Source organism: Colius striatus, chromosome 8, assembly GCF_028858725.1.
Source record: "Colius striatus isolate bColStr4 chromosome 8, bColStr4.1.hap1, whole genome shotgun sequence".
NCBI classification, from domain to species: Eukaryota; Metazoa; Chordata; class Aves; order Coliiformes; family Coliidae; genus Colius; species Colius striatus.
The window spans coordinates 1,812,364-1,825,018 of NC_084766.1; the positions used below are offsets into that span (position 1 = coordinate 1,812,364).

General features: G+C 40.6%; 1 protein-coding gene across 4 annotated transcripts in view; it reads left to right on the top strand.

Annotated features, from left to right (window-relative positions):
- The window catches only part of SEC24C (SEC24 homolog C, COPII coat complex component), a 33,579-nt gene that overhangs the window by 787 nt on the left and 20,137 nt on the right, over positions 1-12,655 (top strand). For 2 of the 4 annotated variants that reach the window (XM_062001152.1, XM_062001153.1), the window contains exons 2-5: positions 4,041-4,137; positions 6,718-6,920; positions 9,606-9,692; positions 12,194-12,335. In XM_062001152.1, coding sequence (XP_061857136.1) covers positions 6,746-6,920; positions 9,606-9,692; positions 12,194-12,335 — 404 coding nt within the window. In that variant the 5' untranslated portion in view covers positions 4,041-4,137; positions 6,718-6,745. The remainder of the gene's footprint in view (positions 1-4,040; positions 4,138-6,717; positions 6,921-9,605; positions 9,693-12,193; positions 12,336-12,655) is intronic. The other 2 variants (XM_062001154.1, XM_062001155.1) reach the window with 1 other exon arrangement.

Consider the following 12,655-nt stretch of genomic DNA (forward strand, 5'->3'; position numbering starts at 1 on the left):
GCAATGGTTTATATGGCTTTCAGTTTGAGCCATGCTCTTTGGAACAGAGTGAAGAATAGCTTCATTTCTTTTTGTTCTTGAGATGCATTTGAATTATTTTCAGCATGTGTGTGTGATGTCTTAGCACTGAAATCTATATTGGAAAGACTTGCAAAGCTACCTAAACTAGGCCTCCTTGGGAAGTGTCATGCTGTAGCTGAAGTTCTGTTTAATCTTACTGGCTGATGGAAGTGGTTGCTGAAACACAGGTGAAGTTATCCACTAGAGTTCACATTTGTACTGTCAGGTTAAAAGACAGAGCTTTCCATTGGGTACTCAGTGATTTTTAGCCTTTAATGTGGTTGTTCTGTAAAAATATTTCTGGATCCTGTTCTGTTGCAGGGTTCCTCCCTTAGCCAACTGTCCTGGTTGGGGGCCTGTTAGACCGAGGGAAATCACAGTCTGATGCACAACGGGCAATGTGTTCTCGTGACTTTTTTACGAGCAATGTAAAATCACCCCACTAGAATGGAAGGTAGCTTCTTGCTGGTTTTATCCTAACATCTTTACTGTTTAATAACATGAAGTTGTCCTGAAGGGAACTTTGGCTTTAAGTTCGTGTTTTCCCCCCGCCCCCCTTTTTTTTTCCCTGCTTGTACAGTAGATTTTCTGGTTATGGAATGGATGGACCTAAAACTCCAGAGCCTGTCTTTAGAGATTTACCTTCAGTCATGTATATATGCTGTCTGTGGAAGTATAAGCATTTCTGTCCACTTTTATGTGGAAAGATTCTTGCTTCTGGAATTGCCCTTTTCTGCTTGAAGTTGTACCGCTCGGGATTCTTTATTGCTATAGACAGACTATGAAGTATCAATAGAAGGAATACAATACTTCTTAGTATGCTGTGACATTCTCTCCAGATCCTAATTTCCTGGCTGAAAGCTGTTACAGCAGTAAGCAGGTGTCTAAAGCATTGTTTGAAGTTTGTACCTCCTAGAATGTTTACTCCTGTTACTACAAGACTGTATTTTCTTCCTGTAATCCTTATTATCAGAAGGAGGGTCAAAAATCCAAGAAACAATTGATGGTTGGCTAAGGAAGGGCAAGGTACAAAGGATGACTAAAAGTGATCACAGCAAGGTCTCCAGAAGAAAGAACATGGACGTTTCTTCATCTCTAGGTTTGAAAATGGTGTTAGCGGTGAATTGGGAAGATAGAGCTTGTTCTTACTTATTCAACAAGTTTGTTACCATAGAAAGCACTGAAATGGCAGTATAGACAGGGCAGGATGCATTGGGAAAAGCTAATTCTGAGCTTCTTTGTTTCTTGTGGAAGTTGCATAATGTGTATTTCTGTAGAGGGATTCAGAGAACAGAAATTTTGGATGAAAGGTGGTCAGTGTCACAAAGTATGTGAGAACTTGTTTAGCGTTATAGCATGTTTTAATCTTATTCTACATAGTTCTGTTAATCCATTCTTCCTTCTGGCCTCTTCTGTAAACTACTCTGGTAACTTTTCCCAATCAATTCTACTTGTGCAAAGTTCACAGAAGTGGGTCAGATGGCTTGGCATGTTGTAACATGTGTGTGGAGGTAGCTAAGGAAGAGAGAAGTCTTTCACTTCTTCCACTGTGCTTTTGAACGGCTTTGGCCTCCACAGGGTTGCTTTGCAGAAGCAATGCCCATAACTGAGCGTTTTAAAAATCATTCCTTAGAGCTTTATTACAGAGATAGAGATGTAAATTTGTCCCACCAGGAGAATTCAGTTAAGAAAGAGTTTAAAATGTTACTGGAGGAAATACATGGTGCTGGTGGCAGGGGCTGGAAATAGTGATTGGTTTAAAGTTAGGTCAAGACTAAGGGGTTTTTTTGTATTTGGTTTTTAACTAGTTTCACTCTTGTATGTTGTATTGGACCTTGCTCAAGGTGGTGAATCAAACAAAATAGGTTTTAGTGTGTCCTTTCTTTAGAAAAACATGCAAGTGAGCGTACCTTAGCTACAAGCTCTTATTTTTGTGTCCTGAAGCCTGAAAGACCTCTTTGAATTAGTACCTGTTGTGTTAAGAAGCTCTAGCAGCTGGTCTGTCTACTCCTGAAAGTGTCTTCAGTGAAAATATGGTGGCTCTTGGACTTTCACTGATAGCTAATTACAAAGTTTGTTTTGAAAACTGTGTGTCTTATACCCACCATGAACTGTTCTGGCAGTGACTCAAAATGCATAGATGAAGGAAGCAGTACCTGTGGTGTGAGAAACTGAGAATCTGCCCAGGTGGAAAGACAGAGCACCACAAAAATGCAACCAGCCTGGAGGAGCAGTTCCAGTAGTGCCATTTGAATTGACTTGCACAAATGTAGAGAAGGCATTTATTATAATGGCCTGAGTATTTCCAGAGCAGTTGCCAGTCTCTGACATCTAGGATATGAGCATCTCTTCCAGGATTTTCTGTAGGAAAGCCAGCCAGGAGTTTCTTGTATCTGAAAAAACCCCAAGTGTTCCATGAGTGCTTGTAGGGGACTTACTCAAGCTGCCAGTGAAACAAGGACATCTGCCTTTCAGAAGTGTTCTTAGCTCCAAGGTCTGATTCTTTAAGAATAGCCTAAATGTCAGAAAGTAAGCGTTAAAAGCACTGTAGGTGATATTCTGAATTGCTCTCTGAGGATGCTGATTGTCCTCTTCTGCCCCATCTTTTGGAAAGGGTTTTGATTTCTGTTCAGTAATTAAGTAGATGTGTTCCCTTTGATTTCAGCCTAATGTAGGGGGCCATGCTGTTGTCTTTTTTAATAAAAGCCAATCTCCCCAGAACTTGAAACCAACAAGCCTTTTGTTTCTCTAGGATCAGGAAAAGAAAAAGCACTGCCATCTTTCTGAAGTAATTTTGCATTTCCTTTAGAAAGTGATCAAGAGCTGATGAGATGAAGCTTTTTGGTTTCAAAAGGGAATTGCCAGTGAATGCAGACTATGAAAAATGATGAATATGCAGTTCTCAGTGATTTGGGAGATTTGCTGATTGAAACAAGCTCACATGAAACACTAGGCTTGTTTTTTTTGTGAAAGAAACAGGCCATGAAAACTGCACTGTAGTTTTTGTTTAAATACTAAGGAATCTGGAAGCTATTGTAAACGTTGAGGCTTCTCTCCCCTGCCCCAGTGTTACTGTGCATTTTTCTCCCTTCAGTTTGTTGCTGGTCAGTGCTGGTTTTGTCATGTATAACAGCTTTCCACTATGGATTTTAGCTGTGTAACTATTTTGACCAGAAATAGAAAATGTCAGGGAGGGACTGCTTTGTGCTTTGAAAGAAGTTATTTCCAGTAATGACCTCTTGCTGCCATACTATTTTCACAATAGCACGAGCCCTGTGTATTTGAGCTTCCTGTATTGTAACTGCTGAGTAGTAATCTGATGTTCAACAGCATGTTCTTTGATATTACGTTTGGCATAGCTGTGGTAACGTGTTACTACATGCAAAGGAATATCCTCAGTATTTTTGTCAAGTGAAACAGCCTGTCTTCTCCATTTCTCCTTATCTGGTGTATGTGTTTCATTCTTCCTGTACATTTTTAGTGAAGACAAAATGAATCCTATTTGATACAAGTGACTTGTACTGGGAGATAAGGAAAATGGACTCATTCAGTGACAAGCTGTCTTTTGCCTTCTCAGAGGAAGATAGTCTTGGCCCAGCCCTTTACAGTGTTGCACATCGGTGATGAGCAAACATGTCACTAACCTTATGTTTAGAGCTGGTCAATCAACTGAAACAATGAAGCAGCCTTGTCCTCAACTTCAACACAGGGCTTATTCTTGAGTCTTCCTCCTCCTTTCCACCTTCCTCCTTGACCCTTTGCCAGTGTAGAGCAAACATCAGCTTGTGCTGTGGTGGAGATGAGCCTGTGCTGGCTGCCACGTGGGCCAGCTAAAGGTCTGAAGTGTATCTGCCTTTCAGTTGGCATGCTGGGTTAGAACCATCTCCTTTCTGTAGCTGCTTTTGCCATAGAAAGTGTAGGAAAAAATCTGTAAGGTTTGCGCTATATGAGCTTACCTCTTGGTTTCTTTATTATTGCAGAGAGCAACAAGTCAGAAGATAATACTTGCTCAAGTGGGAAATACTGATATTCCCATGAGGGAGGGAAGAGAAGGTTGAAAAGAGAAGAGATCATCAGGTAAGATCACTTACTGCATATACACTCAAAACAGGAAGTCAGAAGTGGTTTGCAAGGGTTCTTGCCTTATCATGCTTTGGGGAAAACCCAAGGTTTGGGTTCTTGCCTTATCATGCTTTGGGGAAAACCCAAGGTTTGGGTTCTTGCCTTATCATGCTTTGGGGAAAAGCAAAAAGCGTGAAAGATTGATCTGCCCTGTCATCGTTCAAATGTTAGGTCTGTTCAGGGATTCCTGTGGGTGCAGCTTGTGAAGAGTATCTAAATGATTACAGCTCAAGAGGTGTCCTGTGAGGTGCTGCTGCTTCACCTGCAGCTCTTCCTGGAGGAAGGACCTGTTTGTAGGAGCAGTCATTAGAAGCCACACTTCTCATACACAGTCCAATAACCAATAATTAGAGGCAGGAAGAAGAGAAGGCAGCCCTCCTTCCTTGGTAGAAAGCCCTGCCTGGATGTTCCAAGATGTGCAGCTAAAGCAATCTGCTTTAGCTCTCTACTTTCCTGTTTGTGCTGGATGGGAGGTGCTTGGTGGTAGGTCTGTGGTTACAGTGTTGACAGTAGTTGTTGACCTGGGGAGAAAGAGGTTAACCTTCTGAGGAAGGGAGCAGGTCCCAAAGTCCAGTTTTCCTGGCCCCATGGTTGCTCAGGTTAGACTGGTCTCCAGAAGTAAGTCAAAGGTGATGTTGGGAACCAGAATCTTTAGAAATAACCTTCTTGCTGTCATGTTTATCATGGATAATCATGTTTAAAAACACTGCAAGCTGATCAAAAAACCTACCACGCTCCTCCAAATGCCATATGATACTTTCAAGAGCAAATTACCTCTACAGTTCTTTTGCTAAACAAAAACCCTATCATTACCTTCCTGCAGCTTGAAGAATGAAAAATAGGGAACTTTATTTATTTCCTTTATATAAAGCCTAATATCTAATTGCAGTGTAAGCATTAGTATTCTTAGTATTGATGTTTGTCATATTTATTATCTATAGGTGATTGAATGTAGAATGTTGTATTATGCTCAGCAATTAGATCTATGTTGTGGGACGTGTTTTCCCTTTATGATACGTCTGGATCTGAAAGAGTTTTTCTCTATGTGGATAGTTCTTTGAGAGCTGTAGTTATTTTAGTACCTTTGCAGTACAACCATGATGTCAATTGTTGAAATAATTCTTTGACATCATATTTTTGGTAATGTGAAGAACCAGCCTTAGGACTGGTTGGCACACTGATCAGTGTATAGGCAGAACAGCTTCAGTGTTTATCTGCTCAAGTTAAATCCCAACACGGACTCTGACTTGTCTCAACTGGCTGGTGGCTGTTACAGCTTTGTCTCCTCTGTTAAAAATACATAGTAAATCTGAACACAGGGTTTGAAGCAAAGTGTGAGGGCATCATTAGTTATTTACTTTAACTTTTCATTTTCACATAAACTTGAGGGTTTTTAGCAAAAACTTGAATTGCTCTAAACACACATCTCTGTTGAGTGTTAGTTCAGTCTCTTCAGTCCTAGGTGAAAAGGGTAAAAGCAACATAGGTGGTGTCCAAGGGAGTACAGGGTATGCAGAATACCTGTGAGAAATAGGTGAGGGAATCTCCTGCCCATGAAGTCATCTTGTTGGCTATCCACAACTCAAACGCTTTGTGGTTCGTCTCCCTGCTTGGTACCATGGCATTATGAGAATGGCTTGTTTGGTTTGGGGTCTCCAATGCCATTTCTGGTTTTTGTCCTCATAAAGTTAGTTAATCTCTTTATACAGTCAGTTGGAAGAACTAGGAATCTGTTAAGCAAGATTTCTTGTGCAACTTTGCCAAGAGCCATCTCTCCCATCTTTGTTTCAGACCTTAGACTTCTGTATAACTCCTTTAGTAACATCACTGCATGTGATACTCTTCCATTTTGAACATCTTTCTTAGGTGATTATCTCTGTGATGCTGCCTTAGGAATATCTCAGTTCTCTGAAACTGCTGTGCTTCAGAAGGACTCCATCTATTGCTTTGGGATTTTTTTTGAGAGAAGCCAAAACCCACTATATTGGTCCTTTCTGGATTCTATGAAACACGTGAAGCAGCAGCCTTTGTAGATGGTGAAGCACATGTTGCTTGTGGCAAGGAAACATGATAAAGTAGACTAACAGAGATGGAAGCTGGATTTGCTCAGTGTTATTGAAGTGTTATGTTCAAGAATCACTCAACTGTGTCATGAAATCTATTTCCTGATGGGCTGATACTGTGTGAGGTGGAAGTAGTTTGTAAGGTGTCTCAAAGATGGTAATCATCTGCTATGGTTAGGGGTGTGTTTTCCTCACGTGATGATCACAAGTATAACCAGGGTGAAACAGTGAATTGATTAGAAAACAATTTGATTAGAAATTGATTAGAAATTAGAATTTGATTAGAAAACAAATTGATTAGAAAACAATTTCTGGAAATGCTGTTTTCTAACTAGCTCTTGTCAAGCATTTATCCTATGTGAAAAAATTGTTGTGCAAGAGTAAAGTACCATTAACGTTTCACCTTCCCCACTCAGCCAGTTTGCTTTTATGTCTGCTAAAAGCCTTTTTTTTCCCTCCCCTTTTTTTGCAGGTGAGATTAGTTTGGGGATGTGAATACAATGAGTGTAAACCAACAAGCTCACGCAGGGCCTCCTTATGGGCAACCTCAGCCTGGCTACCAGGGCTACCAGCAGCCTGCCTACGGAGGACAGCCGTTGCCAGCGGTCCCTCAGTCTCAGTACGGAGCGTATAATGGTCCCATGCCGGGCTATCAGCAGCCAGTCCCTCCACAAGGTACTGCTCAGTCCAAACTTGATGATGGGTAACACGTGAACTGTTGTGTGAATGGAAGTGTTTCTGTATACTTCTCATTGTTAGTCTTTATTTTATGGTAGCAATTGTCCTGTCTTCTATGTGTGGCTTAATGTTAAAAACCATGTTGTTCCTGTACCTTCTGAGGTCACTGTTCTGTCATTTGTCCATTTTAGCAGGGCTTACTCTTCTTGTAATAGCTCACAAAATGAACATGTTGGGAAGCACGGCCTGCTCTTTTTTTCTGGCTAGGACAATCCTCTTGATGAGGTTGTGTTGAGGGGCAGCAGTTAGGGACTGGAACAGCGTTATAATTGAAACTGCCTTACATTGTTACATAGAGAGATCTGCACTCCATCCTGAAAGATTAAGACATACAACTCTATGCAGAAAGTGTATTTGGAGCTGTTAGCTGTAATGGCTTTAAACCTGACAGAAAGTTTCTGGGCATGTGGCAAGCTAATGTGTTGCAGAATTTGCTTGGTTCTGCAGGATCTTATCACTTGTGTTTGTTTTTAACTGCTTTGTTGGGTTTTTTGAACTTGATTTTTTTCCTGTTTCCAAAAGGAAGGCTATCTTAAAGTTGTTAAAGAACTTCAGAAGTCCTTGTTTCTTTCTGAGTACCTGAATTGCTTTGGGAAGTGAAGAATTATTTTAACCTCTGATATGTAGAGGAAAAAATATGACTGTTTTGGGTAGAAGTGTTTCTGCCTTTCCAAACCACGTGGATGAGCTCAGTTCTGATGAGATAAGCGCAACATGAACTCACAGTCTGAAGTGTTTGCTTAGATTTCAGATTGGTATTCTGAGTAAATTAGGAACATGTTAATGGTTTGTGACTTACTCTCCTGTAGTTGTCTTGAAACTAACAGGAGAGGCAAATTCAGGAGGTGAAAAATTACCTTGTTAGGTTTTTTGCCCGGAGTTATCAGGGTGGTGGGGTAGAAGATGAGTTAGCATGGTGTACTAAAGAATGGATTATTCAATTGCTCCATCTTCCTTTTCTTAATCCTCTTCCTCCCCTCTTCTCAATAATTGTCTTCCAACAGCTCTTTTAATCTGTGAGTTTTGAACTAATTTCACAGAGGATTTAAATTCCTATGAAAGTAATGAAAATCAGTAGTAGGCAGAGGAAAGAAATCCTGCTTTCAGGGCAGGCAGAGGCAGAGCCCAGCCACCCAGTGCTCTGTTGGGCTGCTCAGTGTAGCCTTGACTGACTGGTGGTTCCTGTCCCATGGAAGGATGAGGAGAAACTTCAGCATCATGAAGGATGTTTAGGATGAGGAGCATCTTCCATCAGATACTTCAAGAACTTTACTAGTCTGAAAAACATTTGTTTTAAAGGAAATGAACTTTTTTGCTTTTGAGTTATTTCTGGTTATTTTTGGAACAGAAGCATGGTTCATGGCAGCTCAGCAAAGACATACCCTAGAAAACTTGATAATATAAAAGTGTAGAGACTAAAACTGCAGGTTTCAGTTGCACCAGTAATGATGACAGCTAGTGAGACACTGAGGGCAGCAAGGTGGCTTCATTTGGACAACAAAAAGATATTGTACTACCAATAGTATCTGATGTACTTCATTGGTGTGTCAGGCAAAGGCCACCCATGGTTTGTGGATCTTTCTCTTCCATCTTTTCTTCTGAGATAAGACTGTATGAAGGCAATCTCAGTTGTCAGGTTGTGCATTTTGGCCCTGTTACTGTAAATCCAAGATTCCTGTCTTTAGAAGGAAGGAATGTAAGAACTGGAGCACTAGCACAGCAGCCAGAGGTTGACTGGTAGTTGCAGTAGTAGTTAGAAGACGTTTTTAGCTCTGGACATCATGAGGAAGAGAGTGGCACCAAACACTGCATTCTCAAAGGCAGCATACAGAAGATAGTGACAGTTGTCCTTTCATCACCAACATGTTTTGTTTATTGAAGGTCTGTGTGACAACACCTGCTGTAGCTGCATAATATAGAGGAGAGATTTCATTTCAGAGGCACTAGAAGAACACAGAGAGGTGAAAGGAAAACTGTCAGTGTTGTTCTGTGATCTCAAAGAAGTTGTCTTGGGGGTTTATTTTAAAAGTAACAATGAAATTACATGGAGAATTGAATAGAGAAGTGTTAGGAGCAGGTGCCATCCTGAGTCAGGGAGTCTTTAGTATCTGATTTATGTGGCAAACCTGAGCCCTAAGTAATGGAAATGTGGGAATGCTGTGCCAGTGATGCTAGTCTTGCTTGGGACCAGAAGTGGAGTAACCTGCTGCTAGCTGAAAAAATCCTGCTTCCTCCTATGAAAACGTTGAAAGAACTGGGACAATTTTGCACTACTCTTGCAGCCAGTCTGTTGATTTCCTTCTGATGAGATCATGCAATTGTAAGTGCAACCAGAGTCATCTGAACACCAGCAACAGTTAAGCTGTCGCTGGGTTGTTTTGCCTAGACTCAGTTGATGATGCTGTTAACCCTTGTATTAATGTTACTGTATGAACTATGTGGATGATGTTATGCATGGTACAACAGTGAGAGGGAATACAGTTTAAGCAATCAGGTGGTAAATTAGACTTGGATTTTATGTATATGATGTGTGCTCTACTGCAGACTGTCCTCAGCATTGGAAACACTGACTCTTTGTGCCTTCTCTCAGGCTTCATTTGCTGGTGTATTCTGTCTTTCCAGGTTACTTTCCTTCCTTGGGGCTCCCTTCGAAGGGCTCTCCTGTATCTCTCAACTCTGACACTTCTTCTCTTGCACCTAATTTCATAGGTAAATGATGTCCTTCCTGTGGGAGTGTTTGTGCTGTGCCACTTCTTCTGTGCCAAGTTCCCATTTAATAGGGGTGTTTATCTCAGAGGTGTGGGTACCTGATTATCCAGACAGAAGTGGGTGGGACACTTCCCAGTCTTATTTCTAGGCAGCAGTCCCAAAACATCAATAGGTTATGAAGAAATAATCCTAGCAGAAATCCCATGTGTCTGCAGATTCATAGGTAAAACCTGACTTGAAACTACTGTTTTCTGAAGACTGATTTCAAAACCTGAATTGGCCCATTCAGGTTCTGTGAGGGAGAATCCTTAGTTTAAAACAATGCAGTCTCACACTTGAGAGAGAACTAAAACATGAGGTTTGAAATGCTATCACTGCCATGAAGCAATGAAAAATCTCCTCCAGCACCAGGAGGTTGTTACTGGGAGTCAGGAGATGTGGTTTTTTTCTGACTTGTGCTTTCATTTAAGGGGAAAAAAGACAAGTTTTTAGCTTCTTTGGCCACAGCATGGAAACCCAATTTGTGTTAGGAGTAGTCATGATTCCAAAAGCTGTGTCTTGAAGAAAGAAGTACTTCTGCAAAGCTAGTAATCAAGATGTGAGAATTAGAAACACTGCAAGAGCTCCTATTGTATTTTTCCTTCTTTCCAACTAGTAGTATTTTGGAAGAGCTATTTCCAGCAGTATGGATTTGTTGAGAAGAGCAGGGAGTCAGAGCTGGGCCAAGACCACGTAGTCTTGGGGCTTTGAGTAAAATCACAGATATGTCCCATTTTGTTCTAATCTACCTCTGTTTTGAGGTCTGTGATGAGTAAGAACAATACCTTAAAGGTGGTGAAGGGGAACTTCAGCATTCCTCAAGAGTAATGAACCTTAAGCTAATAAACCACAAGACACTCATATCTGTTCAAGTGAATATATTTCGATGGCTATTTGAGCCATTTGTGATAATGGTTACAGAAGTGTATTTGTGACAAGAACTAGAAAAAAGGTGATAGGAAGCTTTTCCTGAAGCAAGCCTGTATGTCTGTTATATGGCTGTTATGAGGAGGAAGGAAGTTAAGGTGGGGAAAAGGAAGTGTAGGATCCATCCAGGAATTGGATAACATGTGCCTCAAAGACAAAAGATAACAATACCAAGCAGTTTTCATTTGCCATCAAAGCAAAGAGATTCCAGAAATGATGAAAATACACCATATTAGCTGAAGAGGTATCACAAAAGACATTCAGAAATAGAAATACCTCGCAACATACAAGCAAAGCTTGGGAAATGCTTAGGCAGAGGAAGATGAAGACTCTGTAACAGTAGTTTAGAAAAGACAAGATTTAATGGGATCAAGGTGTATAAAAATAATAAATGTCTTTTGGAAATAATTAAGTCCTAAGTCTCAGATTGAAGAACAGGAGGAGCTTTAGTAGTGAAGTAAAAAGCCCCAAGAAATGACTGATTATTCATACAAGATGTAGATAATACCTCCTTGAATTGACACGCACAAGCTTAGCAAGAATTACATGTAGCAGATAAAAATATGAGCTGAAACCTCATGCTTTGGTGTATAAATGATACTATAGAATTGAGAAGTGACTTCTATTATCTCCTATTCCATAATGCCTCCTCACAAGGTTTCTAAGTCACTTTTAAGCTTGTCATGCTGGTCACTGTCAGAGCCACAGCAGTGTGTATGTGCTGCCCTGGTCTCCTGGGGTGGTTCAGTCATCTGCATTTAACAGTATGTTCATTTGTGATTAGATCCTTTGGTTGTTCTAATTAACAGCATTTTGAACACAATAATATTACAGTAGAAGTTTATATTGCCTGTTTTGGAAGTAGACAGTGCAGCTGGTCTGCTGGTGATGTATCCAGCATTGTGTGGTCTGTGGGAAGTGTGAAGAGCTGTTGCTGAAGCAAATATGTTTGGGCTGTGACTAAACTGGTGCAGTCTGAAGGGTGAGAAAGGGTTGTGTTAGCCTCCAGCCTTGAGAGGTGGCCCCCATTATGTTTATACATAAAGCAGTTTGTACCTTGTAATTTTTGAGAACTGAATCTGTTTGCATAACCTGCTTACATTTCAAGTAGGGAAAACTGACCTGTAATGAACAGCAGGTTCCCTCTGAATATTATTCTTGGTCTGAATAAAAACAACTGGTCTTGGAGGGGGAAGAATTTAATGTCTAATGGATAAGATAAAATTACTTTTCCTCATCAAAAGATGAGACTGACCTTGGAAGACCCTTCACAGTACAGATTTTTCTACTTGGTCTGTGTGGAGATACTGACTAGTGACACTGGCTAAAAATATTGGTGCTTTCAGTTTTGCTACTTCTGATGTAGTTGTAGAGATGATTTGTTGCCTGTGGAGTATTGATACATCCATTTGTCCACTGCTAAACTATTTCTGCACTTTTATTGTCTGGATTTTTCATGGTAGTTGGATCAAGCCCTTGTTTCTGAGAGTCTTTTGGGATTTATTTAGTTTATTTTTTCCTCCTCCTATCTGTAGGTTCATTAAGAGCCCCTCCAACATCTGGAGCTCCTCCTCCAGCCTCTGGAGCATCTCTTCCTTCCAGCCATCTGGCATACAGTCAGTTTGGACATGGAGATGTGCAGAACGGGATTCCAGCCTCAGCAGCCCCGATGCCAAGGTACCAGAACAGCAAATCATAACAAAAGCATTAAGTCTAGACCTTTGAGAGTCTAAATCAGACCAAATTGTTTGTTTCTCTTTGGTGTACATTGACTTTCTTTATTGCTTCTTTATTGTTTTGGAACAGCATTTTGCCATAAAGTTATTTGTTAGACAGTAAGAATCTCTGGAGATGACTGCTGACTGATCAAAACCACTTCTTCAAAGACTTATTGGTAGTCATTTTTTTTCATAAGGAATCTTCTGATTCCCGTATTCTGTCTTTGTATCCACACAGCCACAGTGTTTGGCTCCTTGGCAGTGTGAATTGATTTCTGT